General features: G+C 51.8%; 6 protein-coding genes across 6 annotated transcripts; 1 reads left to right on the forward strand and 5 right to left on the reverse strand.

Moving 5' to 3' along the window:
* Positions 1–1,775, reverse strand: PG998_014569 (uncharacterized protein; the record flags this gene model as incomplete). The annotated part of the gene is made up of 3 exons (XM_066881385.1): positions 1–172; positions 296–465; positions 594–1,775. The coding sequence occupies 3 exons, from the start codon at positions 1,773–1,775 to the stop codon at positions 1–3; spliced, it is 1,524 nt and encodes a 507-aa protein (XP_066723516.1).
* Positions 1,776–4,007: 2,232 nt separating this feature from the next.
* PG998_014570 (uncharacterized protein) lies at positions 4,008–5,706 on the reverse strand (the record flags this gene model as incomplete). Its single annotated transcript, XM_066881386.1, has 5 exons — positions 4,008–4,186; positions 4,242–4,498; positions 5,193–5,359; positions 5,453–5,584; positions 5,662–5,706. 5 exons carry the CDS (start codon positions 5,704–5,706, stop codon positions 4,008–4,010), a joined length of 780 nt encoding a protein of 259 aa, XP_066723517.1.
* A 2,451-nt stretch (positions 5,707–8,157) lies between these two features.
* Positions 8,158–9,726, forward strand: PG998_014571 (Cytochrome P450 monooxygenase aclL; the record flags this gene model as incomplete). Its single annotated transcript, XM_066881387.1, has 2 exons — positions 8,158–9,276; positions 9,355–9,726. The coding sequence occupies 2 exons, from the start codon at positions 8,158–8,160 to the stop codon at positions 9,724–9,726; spliced, it is 1,491 nt and encodes a 496-aa protein (XP_066723518.1).
* A 1,291-nt stretch (positions 9,727–11,017) lies between these two features.
* On the reverse strand, positions 11,018–12,227 carry PG998_014572 (delta(24)-sterol C-methyltransferase; the record flags this gene model as incomplete). The annotated part of the gene is made up of 2 exons (XM_066881388.1): positions 11,018–11,965; positions 12,018–12,227. 2 exons carry the CDS (start codon positions 12,225–12,227, stop codon positions 11,018–11,020), a joined length of 1,158 nt encoding a protein of 385 aa, XP_066723519.1.
* A 2,172-nt stretch (positions 12,228–14,399) lies between these two features.
* Positions 14,400–15,918, reverse strand: PG998_014573 (uncharacterized protein; the record flags this gene model as incomplete). Its single annotated transcript, XM_066881389.1, has 4 exons — positions 14,400–15,081; positions 15,138–15,339; positions 15,612–15,720; positions 15,781–15,918. 4 exons carry the CDS (start codon positions 15,916–15,918, stop codon positions 14,400–14,402), a joined length of 1,131 nt encoding a protein of 376 aa, XP_066723520.1.
* Positions 15,919–17,618: 1,700 nt separating this feature from the next.
* Positions 17,619–19,308, reverse strand: PG998_014574 (uncharacterized protein; the record flags this gene model as incomplete). The annotated part of the gene is made up of 3 exons (XM_066881390.1): positions 17,619–17,753; positions 18,556–18,952; positions 19,304–19,308. 3 exons carry the CDS (start codon positions 19,306–19,308, stop codon positions 17,619–17,621), a joined length of 537 nt encoding a protein of 178 aa, XP_066723521.1.
* Between the last annotated feature and the right edge of the window lie 167 nt (positions 19,309–19,475).

The raw sequence follows: 19,475 nt of genomic DNA on the forward strand, positions 1-19,475 counted from the left end.
TTACTCGCTCCGAGCCGTAATCCTTGGAACCAACCGCACCCACAAACCCGGCTTCTCCCAAATTAGGTACATCTTCATGTTCTCTGCCCAACCCTTGCTTTGCTCCTCGAGTAAAATATCATAGTTGAAAAGCAAGCGCGCCAAGATCATGCGCATTTCTGAGTATGCTAAGCTGTTGCATGTCAGTCTGATTGTGTGAGGCAGTTCTCAGGAAAGGCGCCACACTGAGTAAAGAAGCAATTGGGGAGCTGGGGAAGTGGACAAGATAGTAGGCGACAAAAGTAGGGGAGCGTACTTCTTGCCAATGCAGTTTCTGCTGCCGTAAGAAAATGGCTCAAAAGCTTTATTCTTGTCGCCGGCGAAACGAGGGTCTTCGCCCAACCAACGTTCGGGGATGAACTCATCCGGCAGCGCAAAGTTTCCTGGGTATCGGAAAATGGCGCCTTGCCAAATACCGAGCAATGTCTATATAGCTATGTCAGTGGTCTCCATATTAAGATTGCGATATTGATGCAGAAACGTCTATGAGATTGGACGGGATTTGCATAAGAATATAAGCTCAAGGTAAACTTAAAGAGAGCGAGGGAAGTTACGTTCTTGGGGACGAAGTCGCCACAAATTACCTGCCCTTCGGGTGGCGTGATCCGCGGCTGGGACCCCGGCACGGCGGGGTACATGCGCATAGCCTCATCCAAAACCGCCAGTAGGTAACGTAGACTCTGCACGTTGAGTAGATCTATATCGCTTTCGGTCCGGAAGGCGGCGCGGACCTCTTCGGTGGCCCGGGCCATGACATGTGGGTGCGAAGCTAGAAGGTACGTGGCAAACGACATGACGGTCGCCGTTGTCTCAGAGCCGGCAATGATAAGCACATTCGAATTCTCGAAGATCTGTTCAGGCGTCATGTTTCCCTTATCCTTGCGTGTCATCGAGTCAATAAAGTCAGGCCGCTCGGTTGTCATGCTAAGCCGTTTGGCGACCTTCTCGCGCACGAGCGACCAGTGCTGCCGCAGCTGGCCCGCGACGGTATTGCCCATGAAGAACGTAACTATCTCTGTAGCTAAGGGGGAGAGCTGTCGGCCGGCCGCAAGTGTGTTGCCCTGCTTGACCGTTTTAAACACTAACGCAACCCACGGATGCAGCTTCGAGCTCGCAAGACACCCGAATGGCTCGCCGAAAGCCAGATCGCCAATAATGTCGAATGTTGTATAGTTGAACCACTCCATAACGTTCAAAGGCTGAGATCCTCCCGCCGAGTTCTCCCGGAGCCGCTTGAATAGGAGGTCGACATAGTGGCGGATCAAGGGCTGCTGCTCCAGCATGCGCCGCGCGGAAAAGCCATGGCTGAGGATACGGCGGACACCGCTGTGATCCTCACGGGAGGCACCAATAATGCTGTTACTGAACATGGCAAAGTGGACTTGGTCCTTTTCGTTCTCGGATTGTCCACTTTTCCGGTGGCCCATGACCTCTCGCCATACGTCGGCGCGCACATACGATAGTTCATTCGGCGCCGTTCGGATCACGTCTCCGTACTTTCGGTGTAGATCAAGAACAGTCTGCGCGCTTCGGCCACTCACAGTCATCCAGGCGTTGGGGATGCGTGATGCTGCCCAAAGTTTCGGGCCTGGGAACTTGCGGAGCGGGTGTAAATACAGATTGTAAAAGGGTCGTAGGAGGAAGCAATAGGCGATGATGAAGGCGGTGACGAGCTTCATTACGGACAGGCTCAGCCCAAGTGGTTCATGAACCATGGCTGCAATAGGAGTTGACATGGTGAATACTTGATGCTCTATATCAGGTGCTGGCCCAATATATCAGGGCAGTTGCGATAAGGTCTATTTTATATAGCTTCTGACGTCCTATGTAGTGTCTGCGCTGCGGTTCTACAATTGCCATCGAGAGTTGGTACCGAGATTGATCAGGATGCCCGTGCGTCTCTTCGGGGTGGTTTCGTTATGGGAACCCGATCTTACAATACGTTTGCGAACGCGCCTTGTGGGGTTCGTTCATGCAACACCAAATCAGCACAGTATAGCCACGCTGATTGGTGGACTGCTTAGCCGCGTGACGAAAACCGAGGCGCTTTTAAAACCCTAGATGCTACCGGCCAACGCAGCGGCCCCGTCGGATTCTTTGTCGGCATTACGGGGTCTGCCAATGGCCCGTTGGTCGCGGGGCCATGCTTCATTGAATTTGAAATATCCGGTTTGGATCCATGTAAAAGTGGCTCGCACCTTTCCCTGCCGCTAAGTCCGCGTAGAGGTCTTGCGGGCTAGCTAGTCGAAATTATGGACAAGCACTTCAAGCCTTATCAGCTATAGCACCATCGGCAGCAGCAGTAGAAGCAGTACCCGCGTGGTCTCCCAGGTATGGGAGAGGGGCAACGTGGACCCGGCACCCGCGGACACCAATGGGTTGCGGGATTGCAGGGTTGCAGGGTTATTGCGGGACCATCGGGGGACGGACGACAGTCAATCCCATTAACAGCGCAGCCAGATACCCACAAAGATGGATTATAATCCATATGGCGTCCACAGGCGGGACCGCAAGACCTGGTTGTTATCGACTCACCCAAGACGGTCGGCATGGCCAAGAACGCTTGCTGCAACAGGCGGTCTATGCAATTTAATATATATATATATTTTTGAATCAAGTTTATTGTCCGTATGCAGCTATCTAGTTATGACAGACATTATGACAAACCTGGCCCTGATGAGGGCTTACTCCTTTCAAGCCAGGAGTGTCCAAATCCAGAAATTCCATCGTTCAACTTGATGTCCATGCACAGCCTGTTCGGTGAACTTAGCAAAAGGGAAGCTTTGTTTCCCGTAGGAACGAGAGCAGAGCCTCCCTTCCACGTGTGGTCGTGAAAAGAACGCTAGTCGTGAGAGGAAGCCCCATAAGCTGCCTCCGTAGTTGCATTCGCTGTCTGCTGAAGTGCCGACAGTAGAGTAGGAGATGTGTTGTCGTCTGCCTCGTTCTGGCGCAATACCTACAGACGTCCGAGTCAGTTTTCCCTATGAGGTGTAAGTAAGTTGCTATGTGTCCTATGCCTGTGCGTAGCTGGATATACGCGGACGTGACACTCCGAGGAAATCCAGAGTAGTTGAAGGGCTTCATTGCAAACTTTGGCGTCTTTCTAGTCAACAATCGGTACTGCTTCCCCAGGCCGTGAACGCGTCTGCCATGGTCTTCATTCTGTTCTCCGAGGTCCCACAGCTGCTTCCATCTTTCTTTCACCTTTAGGTGGATCTGGCTCTTCAGCCAGCTGAGGGACACGAGCTGGTCTTGCCGATCGTGTCGTGGGAGGGGCTTCTGAAGCCCCTTCTTCGCTAGCTTGTCGGCAATCTCGCTGTCCCGGATCCCACAGTGCGCCGGGCACCAATGGCGCTGGACAGGATGTTGGATCTGACCCCTTTACCGTGCCGTGGGTTCCTATTATCGAGGCTAAAAGCGCCACCAGGTTGCTGAGGCTTATTTCTACCATCGGTAATTCCACTGCGGGAGTGCTTCGAAAGATGCGAGAGAGCACGCGATGAGTACTGGCGTACCGTGCCTGCGATAGGGTAGAGCCAGATGCGGAACATAGGGAAGACCATGGGTAGGTTGGTAGTAATCACGGCCACAAAGTTCTTGCGGACGGCCCAAGACCCGGCTTGCTGGGCACCGGTTACGGGTTCTAGGCGCCGGATGTATGGATTAGGACGCTGCACCACAGAAGAGAGGATTGTTGTCCACAACATGTGGACGAATGAGTCCAGGTGGATGGAGAAAGAGCTCACCGTTATTATCGACACGCAGCGCAGAACCCCCCTGCAGCGGTCACGAAAACCCCGCCCGAGAACATCACTATCAATGCAGCCTTCTTGACCGGCTTGATGCTCGACTGCCATAGCATGGGGGTTGGGATAGTGAACATATAAAGATCAGTCACAACATTGAGCACGACTCTGACGAAGATGTCGATTTTCGAGATGGCTGGCTGGCAGAAATCTGCATCCTGGTTAGTCGTGATGTCCATGAAGTAGCTTCCGGTAGGGGCACATGCTGCCTGGGTCAGGATAAATCTGCCAATTCTTCTCCAGAGGCTGGCAACCAAGAAGGATGGAGAGAAGGACGGTGATCCATGTGGATGCGGTGAGTGTGAAGCCGACATAGATCCTCATTAGTAAGTCAAGGCCATCTTGAAGACCCCATTAGTTAAAGCAGCAGGGTGGAAGCCACCCAGGGCGACTTACAGTCAAACGGATATAAAAAGTGCACATGGCGGCCTTCAGTACCCATAGCAGGAACGTGTAAGTTGACCACCCGGCTATCTGCGTTTTGAAGTCGCCTACACTTCACCCGACAGTTAGTCAGTGTATTCGTCAGTGCGACTGGTGGTGGTGCATTGGTACCGTAATCTGTACTCTTCGCTGGAAGGGTCGAGTAGGCTCCGCGCGTTCCCGTGATAGGCTCAACGCATCCTATTGAAGCACCCCGACTGGTAAAGTTTCTGGATGGCTTCGTAGCTATCTTCAATCGGTACGTTTGGATTAGGAGCGTCGAGGTAGTAGATATCGAACTGGGGTCGTCCGCGTCGGCCCATTTCGGACGAGTAAATCGGCAGTAAACAATATTACGCACCTTGGTGGTTATATCTTGTGAGAAGCCCAATTCCTTCATGGGATGAGCCACGGTTTTAGGGAGTTAAGACTTAGAGCTGCGGCCTGGTGATGCTTTACCGTGCGCAACGAAACGACCGGGGACGTTCAGAGAGGACATAAGCTTTTTGCAGCCCCCCTAGACGTGAAATTATATCACCTCAGCTCACCCCATGCACGGCGAACTGAGACCTAATGCCGAACCCAAACCGCATCTAACACCGGACGCTTAGGCTGGATTATCAAAACGGAGTGATTAAACGTTAGCAAAGTAAGCCAAGACAGAAGATGCTACCTAGGCCTCAGGGCCACGTGTATAACTACTAACTAGACGGACAGGCAGCTCGTCCTATAACCCCCGGGAGATTGGAGCGGCAAAACCGCTCCCTAGACGTTAAATAGAACAACCAACGAACGCCCTACTGATCCGCTTTGAGGATAGACAGCCCAGCCTTGGCATACAAGGTTATCCAACACGCCACGCCGGCTTGAAATGCAACGGTACGCAAGGGCGCGAAGTCTCTGTTGTCCTGGAGCCAGACGTACGTGGCATTGTAAACGATACGGCTGAAGAGGTAGCTGGCTGCTAGCAAATTAACTGTCTTGGCGGGCAGACCTGCTATGTTAGCTGCGAGCACGGCGCCTATGAACATGGGCAACCCCTCGAAGCCGTTTAACGCAGCTGCTTGGCTTCGTATGAGACGGTTTCTGATCTAAGTGAGGCACGCGTCAGCGGGGTATGATGACAAGTAGGTCTGGTTACACAAGGAATACCGTCTACCCGGTTCTTTGCCAAAGCGACTCACTGTCTTGTCTATCTGATCGCTCTTCTTGATCGATTCCACAAAGTCTCGCGGATTGGCTGGATCGAGAATTTTCCGCCCCTTCACCTTGCCGTAGGTCGAGGGCCACATTGCTAGAAGCCAAGCGGCAGGAATCTGGATGTGAGTTTAGCATGCACCTTATCAGGATGTAAGCTTCTACTTGATGGCAGTTGGCCAAGTAGCAAACGTACAGTGAAAATAGAGTAATTGCTGCTGAGATCGAATAGGGCGCTCATTTTGACAACCGACTATGATAGGTAGATGACCGGACCGTATTGTTATGAATTGGTATAAGTAATTGACAAATACAAACTTAATCGAGGATGGTAGTGTTACTAAGTAGGTTTAATGAGTACCGATGCTGCTCAAATTCGTGTTCTGTGTAAAGGTGCTGTCAACTATCTTGTAGCTACCCATGATTGAGCGATTACTTTATTGTTTTGATTCGGAGACATAAATACCGTGGGGATCCGGGTTCACCAATCTATCCGTCAACCCGGACCCATTAGAAGTAGATAGGAGCAATTGCTAGATACTTCTTTTAAGGTGGAGAAATTTTGTTGTTGAATCTACCCACCCATCATTCCTGCCAGTATAAACTTTCCTGGGTTTGCGTCACAGCTAAAGAGAGAGGAGAGAAGGTGTCGAGCTGGGGAGAGACTCGGCTCCTGCTGTTCCTCCGGTACCTCCAATGCATCGAAGCATCAAAGCTGCTGCAGCATCCACCTCTGAACCCCCGAGCGGTAGTGTTCCCTATTGCTCCGCATCGACATCCATCAAAGGCTGAACAGATCTGGGAGCTATAACAGTAGCAATAGTGTTTTGTGTAATATACCCAAGTTGGGAAGCGCCCCCATACCTAATACCTTATGTGTTGTTGTATATTATATAGGAGAGGAACAGGGACAAGATGAACAATGAAGAACCCACCGGTCTCATTGCCAACTACGTATGACTACGAATAGTGGATGGCGTGGCAGCACGGCGGTCTCGGCCCTATGCAAGGCCAGGCCAACCATATGCTCCACATGTGTAAGGAACGTAACCTCTACGGTGCCCAGTGCTACGTCGGCGAATCGGAGCGCCTGTATGGAGTGCTTTGATGCGCGACTTTGTGGTCGGCCCCAGGAGAGGGCGCACTTCCATTGCCGACATCAGCATACTGGGCTGGGCCGACATCTCCATCTTCTCGGGCGTCGATATCAGTCTATTCCCCAATGTGCAAGCGTGGCTTGCACGCTGCCACGCCCGTCCCGTTGTTCAGAGAGGGCAGAATACCCAGTCATAATAAGGTTTAATTTTGTGTGCATCTTCGACGACCCCGAGGACTCCGAGGATCCTAGCCCACGGGTCTCCCGGATAGCTCACCAAGCGTTGTCACCAAGCGTTGTCACCAAGCGTTGCGACTTCCAACATCCAGACCAGGTTGGAAGTCTAGGCTCCTTTATGCACGTCTAGGGAAGCCTTGATTCCGGTGTGTAGCAAGTCCGTAAGTTCTATCTCGACCCCTCGGTCAAGGCCTGGATTTGGCTAGCGTCGTTCTTGTTGTCAATCGATCCAAACCTGTCCCCTTATGTAGCCCACGTAGCTCTAGTAATCGGAGTCAATAAGTATAACTTTTTTATGCCAAGGCAAGGTAAATTGATAAGGCAGTGGAACTTATCATCCGCAGATCGGTAGGTTTACTGTAACATTTCCAAGGTCGCTCACTTCCGACAGGGCCAATATAGCAGCCATAGTAGACCCAGCGTTCGTCCTCTACCGAACACTGACCAGGATCGTACTCAACGGTAACATATACAGCCAGCATGAAGTCTTTCCATCTTAAAGGAGCCTTATATTACCATTGGATAGTAACACCCATGCTGCAACAGAACAGAGCACAACAATCTGCTACAAAGACAGGAGGATAGTACATTGCATCGTGTTACATGCATTGGAGATCAGAGCGAGGGCGATGGCGATTAGGTAGTTGCTTAGTAACTGTACGTTGACGTTCCGCCTCATTTCGAGACGTCCAGCTTTTTGGGTGGTGCAGCATGTACAACTTGTAATAATGCAGATGCTGCCTGACGAGTTAGGTTTGCGTATATTGTGTGCCTCGTGTGCCCCACTACGCCTACACATAGTACTGAAAAGACAGCTTCATGGAGGAGATCAGAAGATGGGAATCGGCCACTCTCCAGACAGACTCGGGAAAATATAGCAACCCGAGTTCTATGGAGAAACGCGAATCAGTGGACTCATTTATGCATTAAAGGTGGGCTGCTCCACCGTACAGCTGTAATGGGGAACCAATGGGCTAGTTCAAAAAGTCGCCAAGACATCTCATGATTAGGGATCGCGCAGTATAGGACGGGCAGCTTTGTAAATCCGACAGACGGGCCTACTTACATGTACCGAGTCGTTCAGATTGCAGTTTGCGAGTAAATGGCGTTTCAGGTTTCCAGGATTCCATCAGCATCTTCATATAAAACCTTACCATGTGTTGTGAGAAATAGTTATCGGATTTTCTTCAACAGTTAGCTACTCTTTCGAACAGCAAAGGCCATGGAAACTCATCTAGACTTTAGTGTCTTCCAAGAGGGTCTGGGTCTCGGGCCAAAGGCTACGATAGCTCTTGGACTGGCATTTATCGTAGGTCTCTTCTATATTTATCAACTAGGTTCCACTCTATGTTAACAAAGATGCCCGCGCAGGTCGTCGCCTCCATCGCCGTCATCATCATCTACCGTGTATGGTTCCACCCGCTCTCCGTTTTCCCCGGTCCGAAGCGACTCGCCATCACCGAAGCTCCTCAGCAGTGGCAGAACTGCGTCCAAGGGACTTGGGTGCGTAAAGCTGGAGCTTTACACCGCCAGTATGGGCCCATCGTTCGCATTGGACCCAACCACCTCGCAGTTGACGGAAGCATAGGATGGCCACAGATCTTTGGTCATCGTCCTGGCCAGGCAGAATTTTCCAAGTACCCTAGTTTCTTTGGGGATCACAACAACATTACTGTGATCGGGGCCCCGCGTGAATCACACCGCCGCCAAAGGCGCCAGCTGGCCCACGCCTTCAGCGAAGCCGCCCTGACAGAGCAGCAAGATATCATGTTACACTACATGGACCTCCTCATGGATAAATTCTCAGAGCATGCCGGCAAAGGCGAAAAGACGAACATCGTCAACTGGCTGAACTTTATGGCCTTCGACATCATCGGTGACCTCACCTTCGGCGAGTCGTTCGGAAGTCTGACCAAGAGTGACTATCACCCCTGGGTCCGTAACATCGTTGAGGGCGTTCGCTCAGGGGCTTTGGCCCGCTTTGTCCTATACCAACCACTTTTCGCTCCCATTTTCCCATTCCTTGTTGGCAGGAGCTTTTTCAAAGCTCTCAAAGAGAGTACTGAGCTCTCCAATGCCAAGGCCAAAGCGCGCATTGCACAGGGGGAGGTAGATGGACGTCGCGACTTCATGACCTATTTGACTAAGAAGACCCGAGACGGTGAACAAGGAATGACTTACGAGGAGCAGGTCCTGAACTCACCAATTCTGATAGCAGCCGGCAGTGAGACTACGGCGACTGCGTTGTCTGGTTTCTTTTTTTTCATGGGACACCGTCGCGACTTTGTCCAGATTTTGACGGAAGAAGTCCGCGGTGCTTTCCAAACCGAGAACGAAATTACTGCAAAAGCCGCCGCAAAGCTGCCGTTCCTGGTCGCCTGTCTTGAAGAGACGTTGCGGCTTTATCCACCAGCAATAGAGACACCACCAAGAGTCTCACCTGGTGCCGAAATCAATGGGACATTCGTGCCCAAAGGAGTAAGTGGTAGCAACATGTCAAATCAGCCATGAAATTTTAGCACTTTACATTGGAATTTGCTGATGATCCCGTTCTAGACTGTGGTCTCCGTATACCAATGGGCAACCCACCGAAACCCCGAGCACTTCACGGATGCAGAGGAATTCCGCCCAGAGAGATGGCTCCCGCCCACCCATAGCTTATATGATTCCAAATATGCCAACGACAATCGCTCCGTGGTCAAGCCCTTCAGCTTCGGCACCCGTGACTGCATTGGTAAGAATCTCGCCTACGCTGAGATGCGAACCCTTGTCTCGCGCGTTTTTCATCGCTTTGACTGGGAGCTGGTACCTGGGCAGGAAAAATGGCTCGATGAGCAATCGATGTTGATCGTTTGGCAGAAGGGTCCCCTGTGGATCAAGTTGAAAGGCAGAAATGGCCACGTTCCCCTAGTCGCAAAAAAGCTTTAGACCCTGTACAACATTCAGTAGCTGTTGGACATATGCTCCACTGCTAAACAAGTCTACCAGACTCCAGATGTATCTAGAAAATTCTGTCCTATCCTGGCCCGGTCTATATAAGACCTTGTCTGTCCACGACTCTCAGGAGGAAGGAAAGGACAAGCGCTCACTGAATACACTCCGTCACCCCCAACACAAGTTCCATGAGCAAATGGGTGGACGGCTTTTTGAGGACGACGAACGAGATGGCTCTTTCCGTAGCCGACAGTAGAGCAGGAGATGTGTTGTCGTCTGCCTCGTTCTGGCGCAATACCTACAGACGTCTGAGTCGGTTTTTCCTATAAGGTGTAAGTAAGTTGCTATATGTCCGATGCCTGTGCGCAGTTGGATATACGCGGACGTGGCACTCCGAGGGACTCCAGAGTGAGCTCTGCGTCCGCAATCCGGAGGCCTGGGCCCAGATTCCACGAGTAGCATTTGGCTGCTCTCGTGTACGGAGCGAAGGAACAGAGGCCCGCTGCAGACCTCATCGTGTCCTCTCGGGCGTCGAAAGAGCCATCCGTGTAGATGATGGCTGCGGGCTGCGGGATCGTTCGGAGGAGTTCACGATGTCTCTTCGCTGCCTCCTCTTTCCCTACGCCGAGTATCACCGGGCGCAGAGGTGGGCTGTACCATGGCGGGAACCAAAATTGGTCTGTCCTCTCTATGTTCTGTGATTTCGAGAGACGCCTCAGTAAGAGAATGAGGGATTGTAGTTTTGTAGAGCAAAATATTGAGGGACTGGAGCCCGTGGCTGTAGTACTTCCCTGAAACGGGCATGTGCTGTGGTCCGCTGGAAAGGCTTGCTTGAGAGGGCGATTGTTCGGTAGCTTGTCGAAGCGGAGTGCATACTGGTATGCGAGCTTCGCATACCTGCATTCCGGCGGGAGGAGAGCGGCTTCGACCTCCACTACCTTGGTCGGTGATCTAAGGAAAGCTCCCCGTGATCGCGGCCAGTGCTCGGTTCTGGAGCTTCTGGTACTGTTCCTACAGAGATTGGTAGCTTCTCCGCCCCAACTAGAGCAGGGATTCGTAGTCGGCCACCGAGCTTACACAGGCCACGTACAGCTGGCGTAGGGCGTATTGGTGGAAAGTGCGCAGCTCCCTTGTGGAGCACGTTAACGTTCATTTATCGATCCTGTCTACATAAACTAGAAAACTCCATGCGCAAATATTCAAGGTATAGGTCTCATAACACCAAGACGGCTAGCCTTGTTTCTTCCCTTTTTCATGTCATCCCCAATTTTGGATCCGCTATCGCCTATGACGATGATTTAGTGAGTGCGGGCTTCCTACCAACCATCAGGTACATGGGCGTAAACAAATGCTCTTTCGCACCAGCAACCAGGTTGTCTAGTGCCGTTGCCAGGCTATCTGCTGTCTTGCGCGTGCCAGGAGGAGCAAGATGCAGCATTTCCATCAGACCCCCTAATCTGTGGCCAAAACCCCGGCCCCACCAGGTCATGCGAGCAATCCTAGGAATGTCAAAAATACTCTGCAAGTATTTCCACTCGCCAGCTAAAGGCCAGAACCAAGGTATGGGGTCGGGCCGTTCCGCAAGATCCTCGTGGTGTAACAACTCAAAGCCCGCTACTTTCATGGCCTCAAGGCCATCTGAGATCTTCACTATATTGGAGATACCATCACCAAGTTCGATACCTAAGCGTATCTCACGATGGCGTAAGTTATCGTTATCGTACTCGTCCGTCATCAACCACTCGTATACTCCAAAGATGCCGCCGGGCTTGAGTACTCGGAAGATTTCGCTATACACACCCGATAGCTCGGGGGCATGGACTGTAGCCTCAATAGCGTAGATGGCGTCGAAGCTGTTTTCTGGAAAGTCCATCTGCATAAAGTCGCCCTTAACAAAGGATAGCTTGTGGCATAAACCCTCCTTTTTAGCGTAGGCGGCAGCCCGCTGAATCTGGTAGTCGTTGTTGTTGAGGCCAGTGATATGGCAGCCCGTGAATTTGGCGATTTGACGCGCAGGACCGCCGACACCACATCCGACATCGAGAACTTTCATACCCGAATGAATGCCAATTTGGTGAGCAAGGTAATGCTCGTGGCGAACAATGGCCTCGTTGAAAGTCTCGCCATAGCTATAGCGGCAGAAGTGGAAGGACTGCCCCCACCCATACTCATATAGGTCGGTGGCAAGGTTGTAGTACTGGCGGGTGAGAGTAGCATATTCGGCAGTGCGTTGCTGCCAAGGGGCGGATTAGTTTATATTCCACTTGAGCGAAGAACATAGTTACCTTTCTTGTCTCCGCAGTCTCGTCTTTAGCTGCTTTATTATCCCAGTGCTTAAAGTATTCGTCGACGGCAGCCTTCTGCGCCTCGCCACCCTTAGATATCAAAGCGCGGATTCCTCCTTGTACGAAGGCCGAGTCGCCGTGTAGCGCTTTGTTGAAGGCTGCATCGCGAGTCCGGTCCTGCTCTTCGAGCTGCGTCTTGTTCTCTGCCATATTCAACAGTGCAGTGGCATGTGGGGACATCGTTGAGGGAATGAAAGTAGGAGACAGTTGCGTAACTGAGAACGGCATATGAGGTAGGAATCTGTCGAAATTAAGTACCGTTCATCGTATGCTGAAGGCTACCGTCGGGATGTGGCTGAATAAGGAGATGTTCGGGTATGAGAAAGAAGCTTGTCGTCGCAGCCAAGATACACACATAGGCTGGTCTCTCTGAACCCACATCGGTTCGTGCTGTGATTGGCTGCTCACTAAATAAAGTCCAACCACCCGAATACGAATGAGAAGGTTGCAATTCGAATACGGACCTCGACGATTATAAATGAGCAGAGGGGCAGAAGACACCGAGACACCAGGTTCGAATATGAACTGTGGGTGTACATATGGCTAGACAGGGGTATGTATGCTACAGCAGCTATACTATTGCGCCGTCGGCTGCTGGCTGTTGATCATCTCTTCCAATGTTCGGACATACCTGGGTGGTTGCCTACTGACAAAAGGTAAGGAACAAGTATTTTGTAATAATGCCACCCCGGGATCATCGCTGCATGACACCCCGGGACTCCGGGGGAGAGATAAGTGCCCTGAGGCAGCAAGTGAGCTATCTACAATACCGTGATCGAGGTCTCGGCCCACAAGTGCGGTGTCCGTGTGTTACGGAAGACAATTTGAGAACGACAGTTCATCGATTACTTGTCGTTTCGATGCCCATGGACAAGTCATAATACAAAGTCTGAAATGACACCGAAAGGGCATCACAGTCAAGGAGGTCCCGCATCGGTGCGAGCATCATCTGCCATATCCAAATCTGAGCGGCTTAATTTTTGTGATACGACCAACGAAGCCTCAGATAGCGTGGATAGGATAGTCCCATCCATGATCCGTGACTATTGGGGAGTTATCCTATCAGCAGAGCGTAACGAAGCAAAGAAGCAGAAGAGTAGGGATTCGGAGGGCCACGGTTTCGAGGTGTGATGATAGTAACTGTTGCAGTGGTATGTGCACACCCGTATTCTGCGTCTGTCCTACCCTGCCAGCTTTCCTTCGTCGTGGCCTGAACGACGTTTTCGTCCGTAGTGTATGGTTTTCAGGGGGCTTAGGTGTTTCACTACTGCTAATTAATTACCCCATATTGAAGGGTTGATTTGGCCCATCACCTAACGTATGTGTGCGTATCCGTTTATGGTGCAGCACCTCGTTGCCCTCCTTCAGTGAGTTGGGATTCCTTCCACACATCAGGTGGTTTGGCTTCGCCGGACGCACTGTGGCTGCTTCCCGTCGCCCATTGTCGGTTCCAGCGAAAGAGCTCCAGTCATTGCCACCGCTCCTGCATGTCGGCTTTTTTGGTCGCACTAGTTGGCCCCATCAGGCAGCCGAATGGATTTGGTTGTTCTCTTAAGTACTCGCAGAGTAGCATCTGTACCCCAAATCTTCATTGCTGCTCTTCAGATCGTACCTACCCGTATTATATATTCTCACTTTCGAGCTACTCTTCCATCGAGTCTCTGTCTATGATATAATTCCCGACGGTGACGGCAGTGCTGTCATTAGGCAGAAGGGTCATAGGCAGCTGCCCCCTCACCGAAAACTCTGCAAGGTGAGCATGGTTTCGTCTTTTGACTGTGTGATGTTAATCAGGCTGCAGGCACCCGAGGTTCCGGACAGACAGTGGAGCGGCAGCCCCTCCGGACTGAGCCCAACTCGACGACGAACGTTAGCCTACTGCCGCGACGAATACAGGTGCCCGGCCAGCACACACGAGATACCCTGACCACGGCGGGATGGATACGTCGCTGAAGCCTGAAGGTGCGAAATATTCTCATTTAGATATGTGTCAATATCACTTTGGCTAGCGCGAATCTCCATCTATACTGCATCCAGGAATTTGTCGATGACTTCCGGTATGAAACGTGAAGTGGCGAGGATATTGGCACCAAGACCGGCCTGCAGCTTTTAGAACTCAGACATAAACTGTGATCGGCAGCCACCAGATGCCGGACACTCATCAAGTGCGTCGACAACGATCAGAACTCGAGAACATGCTGCCGCCACTGAAAAGAGAGTCCGGCAAAGCTGGTCGCCCGACGGCCTGCTCCATCTCTTCTTGTGTCGATCATAGAGATCCTCCACACTGCGAGGAAATGGAGATTGGCCCCGCGCCAGCTGTTATAGAAGACTGGCTACGAGGCCATCAAACGTTTGTTCATCGTTCCGTCGGAAATCGCAGTATGCATAGCATATTCCGATACAGCTATCACCGCGAAAAGTGTCCAGCAGGTTCTCCACGACGATGGATGAAAGGATTGTCTTTCCTGCGCCAGGCATACCTGGACAGAACAGTGCTTCCTTCTTCGCTCCTACCCATTTTCGGTATTCTGGGGAATCTAAGAGCCATTGGCCTGTTCCTGACTGCCGGCGGTGGAAGAAGTCTGACTGCTGGGCAGCGAAATCAATCGGTGTTGGCCAGTCAAGGATTTCTTGGCGGTTCTGCTGGCCTTGGCGTTTGGCGAATTCGTCTTGTCCCTTTACTATCCTGACGACGTTGTCTCTGGTAAAGCCTTCGTTGAAGCGGTTCAATTGAGTAATGTTCAACGTAATGCAGCTCCGAAGGTCGCGTACGTCGCTAGGCTCCGACGACAACCGTTGCCAAGCTCCTCTTGCCCTTTGTTTCAGACCCTTCGCTGGTGATTCGAGAGCCGAGTAGTTCGTCTGTAAGTGTTGACAATCTTTCAAGAGATCCTGACAGCTATCGCGAATACTGCCGAGTTCTTTCTTTTGGGTGTCGGTTGTGTCGTCTCCGGAGATGAAAACGTCGATATCCCGAAAGGCATATTCTAGGTTTCTAATCCTAGAAAACAAACATGATTAGTATCGCTGGCGTAAAAGGTTGCAGCTAGCGCGTACTCAGTGGAGATATTGTAGAATTGCTTCGGAGCGCCTACGAAATATTTTCGGACTTTATTGGCAAGCTCAATTACAGCGAGAAAGTCGCCGGCGCTGACCCGAAATTCATCTTTGAAGCTCGGTTGTTGAGATGTTTTGGCAGATGTGATCGATACGCCATAATAAACCCCAAGCTTGACGGAGGGGCAGACAGCCTTGTAGGCTTGGAATGTGGTAGAGCAAACTAGTTTGCATTACGCGGCGGGTCGGTATTGGCGCGTTCGGAGATAACTAACCCATGCTTAAAATAGAAAGCCTTTAATTTATTGACTTGCTAATTGGGTGCCAACGAGTCTTGGTCACTCGAGTTATCGACTGCGAATTGATGGTTTCCCTGTTAGATGCTTTAGATGGTTCCAAGCGGGTAGCGTACTGTCTAACGTTTGTAATGTGTGAATGGTACTACAAGCCCAGCACCGGAGTGCGTGCACGCACGAACGAGGACTCTGGAATGAGCCTGGGAAGTACAAATGGATGAGTACGCAAGACCGTTGATGCGATCCATAACGAAAAGACCGGGAAGAACCCCAGCGTTGTATGAAACCTACTTTTTGATGATGGCATCTGTTGGTAGTAGCTTGTCCCTGCGTCGTCAGTTGCCTACCAAACATTCTACGTCGACACTGCGTTCCAGTGGCGCATCGCACCTCCAGGCGCTGGCCAATCGTTCCTTGGCGCGGTCTGAAACCTGGCGCAGCGCTAATAGGTCAGCGTTCTTGGTGAAAGTAGGCCAGGAACGCATGCTGGGCACGCATAGCTCGACCCACTCACCGCCAATCCGCTAGTCATGGCCTATACGCAGTCAAAGATGATTCCCAAGGATCGCACAAGGATCGCACAATCGTATTGAGAAACCCATATAGCCAAACAGAAAACGGGTTGGAATCATTCTCCACTTATGAAGGACGAGTGCATACCGTAAGCGTCGTTTCCATGGAATTTGACAGAATGCGTTTATTCTGATTGTCAGCTTCGAGGATGAGATACCTGGCCGAACACTTGATACACTTTGACAGAGCGGCCTTCTAAACATAGACTCTTTTCATTCTTAAGAATCGCACGACATGTTATGCGGAGTAATCCTCATTGGATTGATGTTTCCATCGTAGCTCCTCCGGTGAAAACTCTAGAAATTTCGGCTGCACACAGACGTGCTGATACCGGTTCACCTCAAATGCTTCTTGCATAACAACATATTGCTCTACCCCAGCAGTGGAGGGGACTTTGTCCATTCCTACAACATTGTCCGCGATCTCCGGTCTCGCCAGAAGGCACGGTTTCTCTTTCATTTTGTTAGCCATTTGCTGCCTCGCATAGTAAATGAGAAGTTAAGAAAGCCCTGCAACCAGCCTAAAAGCAAAAGAATCAGGAAGGGCGTACGCAGGATGTCCTTTTTCTCCAAGAAGCTGCCCAACTTGAGGCCATCTATCATGCCGCCTGATACGCTGACTTTCGATGCAATAAGGGACCGAAGGTCGCAGGCATGTTCAAACGGCATTCCATAAGAGCCACACAGCGGCGGGGAAAATCTGGTGCAGATCCTCCAGAACCCACGATTCGCCTTACGCCGATAACTGTCTGCTCAGCAAAGAAATAAATAAAAGAGCCTATGCAGGCTAGTGCGATGGTAGTCACGCTGCCTGTCGTAGTTTCGGCAGCGTTTTTGTTGGCAAAGGCATTTCTCTTGCGAGTCACCGCAAAATTTCGCAGGTGATGATCTTTTGCGCACGACCACATTGCAAGATCCGTGGTAGTTCCTCCTATCACGTTTTGGCGATGGATCTAGATGCGCGGTATGAGCTGGATTCATCGATCGTTCTAGTCCTAATTTCAATACCGACCCTAAAATTCCTATACTAAGATGTACTCGAGGCTCGTCTTTTCATGACTCCGTCCCCATGCATCCATGGAGGCCTCGTGCGGCCCCCAGCCCTTAGCTGAATTCATGGCCGGCCCTTGGGAAAAGCTCAAAGCAAGAGACGCTGTCTGAGCAGGATATCCAGCGGAGGGGCTCCCACATCGAGGCTGAGAGCTCCGAGGTCCTTCAGTAGCGGAGCCGCCTGCACCCGTTTCCTGTGCTAGGATCGTCGGGGACATATTTGGCATCTCTGCTAAGGAGTCCCCAGCGTCCCCGTCTTGGTCATGCAACCCTTCCATTTCCTGGTGTAAGCCGATGGCATGCCCATTGCCCAAGCTAGACGCATCGGATTCAGGATTTGGGAAAAACTCCGCACTCCTGTCGCTTATACCCTCCTCCCCGCCGCCTGGTTGCCCCCCCACAGGAGTTTGGCGGCGCCGTCGAAGAGATTCTCTTGAAAAAAGTACGGCAACGACATCACCGACGACAGCGAGCACGGCACGCTGGTGGCCGCGTTTGCTAGAGGCCGGACGCTCGGCGTGGCCAGGAACGCCAGGATGATCGTCATCCAGACACCCTTCGAGCTAAGAAAGCAGTGGCCTATTGAGAGGTTCCTCGAGTCCCTCATCAACGTGGCCAACCGATGCATCGGGACCAAGGATTCCACGGTTATGAACATGTCGTGGGGCCTGCAATACGGCTCGGCCAACGAAGGGAGTCTGGGAGATCATGGGTAAGCACTCGATTCACGCAGGCATCGTTGAGCGCGAGCGGAGAGTTGTGCACTAACCATGGCATCGTGCAGTGTCGCTCCTCACGGCGATAGGGTCCAAGTACGAGACCGTCTTCGTCACGGCGGCGGGCAACGATAACGATATCGTGCGCGACTTTCCAGCCCGTTATGCGATGGATATGCCCAATCTCCTCGTCGTTGGTGGGTCTACCAAGGACGGCACCAAGTTACCCGGGAGCAACTACGGGGTGGAGATACACGTGTACGCGCCAGGACATGGGATGGACTACCCGCCTGGTTGGCCGTATGACATGGGTCCAGAGGGCGTCGTGAGGACATCATTCGGTAAGCTCAAGAATCAATCGTTATGTTGTACCAGATGGGACAGTCAATTAACCTCTTTAACCGCGCCTTAGCTGCAGACAATTAAGGGAGATGGCGTGCAGCCGATAGGTTTCGGCGAGGCTCAATACCTGCCACGGTTTAAACTGCGATCTGATAGCCCAGGCAACATCGTCTATTCTTCTCGCTAGGGATCATGCAGTGCTGCTCGGCTGCCAGGCGGAGAATCGTCGGGTGGGATGCGTCAACCGTGCGATGACGCGAGCAGGTCGGTTGTGGCAATATTATCACGCTGGTCTCGTAGGGACTGGGTAGCATCATTGGCCTCAAGGAGTCACTGTGCGCCGACGTATGTCTGCGTGATGGGCCGATGCCACCAGCCTCTCGGCGTGATACTGAAAGCGCGCGTCAGGGTCGACGGAGCTCGGTATCAACTTCCGGTTTACCACATCCTTGTAGATGTTCATGGCCCGGAGCCCTACGCGCAGGTGCGGAGCGGTCAGCTTGTGAGGCGGCTTGTACTCACATACGTAGACCATGGTACGTCGTGCCGACACGGAGCTGTCTCGGTAAACACAGATCTGGTCTGGTCGTAGCTGGTGGAGATCACGTCGGTGATTTGGCGTCCGCGGTGGTGTTGCTGGAGTGTCCCTGGCGACAACCTCGGCGACATCACTGATAGCATGAGGATGATTCTCAAAGACGATGCCGTCTCCAATTTGAAAGATGCTGCCGACCTCTTCTGTCTTGAGTTGCTCTAGGATGGCCCTGACCAGATCCTCCACGCTATTATGTAGAAAGTATTCGACGGTCTTCTCATCCGCGATCGGCCGCCGCAAGATCCTGTTCCCAGACTAGCCAGGAAGTTCCGGTTCTCGAACATGTGGCGCTCGGTAGGGAAGGTATCATAGAGTGTGCCGAAGACGATTCTTTGCTGCTCGAGGGAATCGGGCCATGGCCTCAGATTTTGCGGACACCATTTATCGCGCGGGTTGGTTATTGGGCTCCTCGATGTCAGCTTCGGGTCTGGTTCGATGGCGAATCTCGAGAATACGGAGGCAGGGCAAGCGGCAATGTATTCGTCTAATGTTGTGGTCGTGTCTGTTCTTCTGATGTATCAGCGCGTTGCTGTTCTTTCTCGGCGCGTCGTCGCTCCTCCCCTCGCTCTTTCTCTGCTTCTTCGGCGCACCTTACAGCATCTTGCAGTAAGATTTCCAGCTCATTTACGTTTCTGTGCCCAGCCATAATGCGGGGATTGATGTCGTGGTAAACAATGAGGCATTGGCTTCTACTTGTGCTGATGATTTGAGTGTCAACCAATTACAATGGAAGCGTTGTAAGGGGTTACGGTGATCAGCAGCGCTGC

Source organism: Apiospora kogelbergensis (assembly GCF_038363985.1).
Source record: "Apiospora kogelbergensis strain CBS 113332 chromosome Unknown utg000012l_segment0_segment0, whole genome shotgun sequence".
NCBI lineage: Eukaryota > Fungi > Ascomycota > Sordariomycetes > Amphisphaeriales > Apiosporaceae > Apiospora > Apiospora kogelbergensis.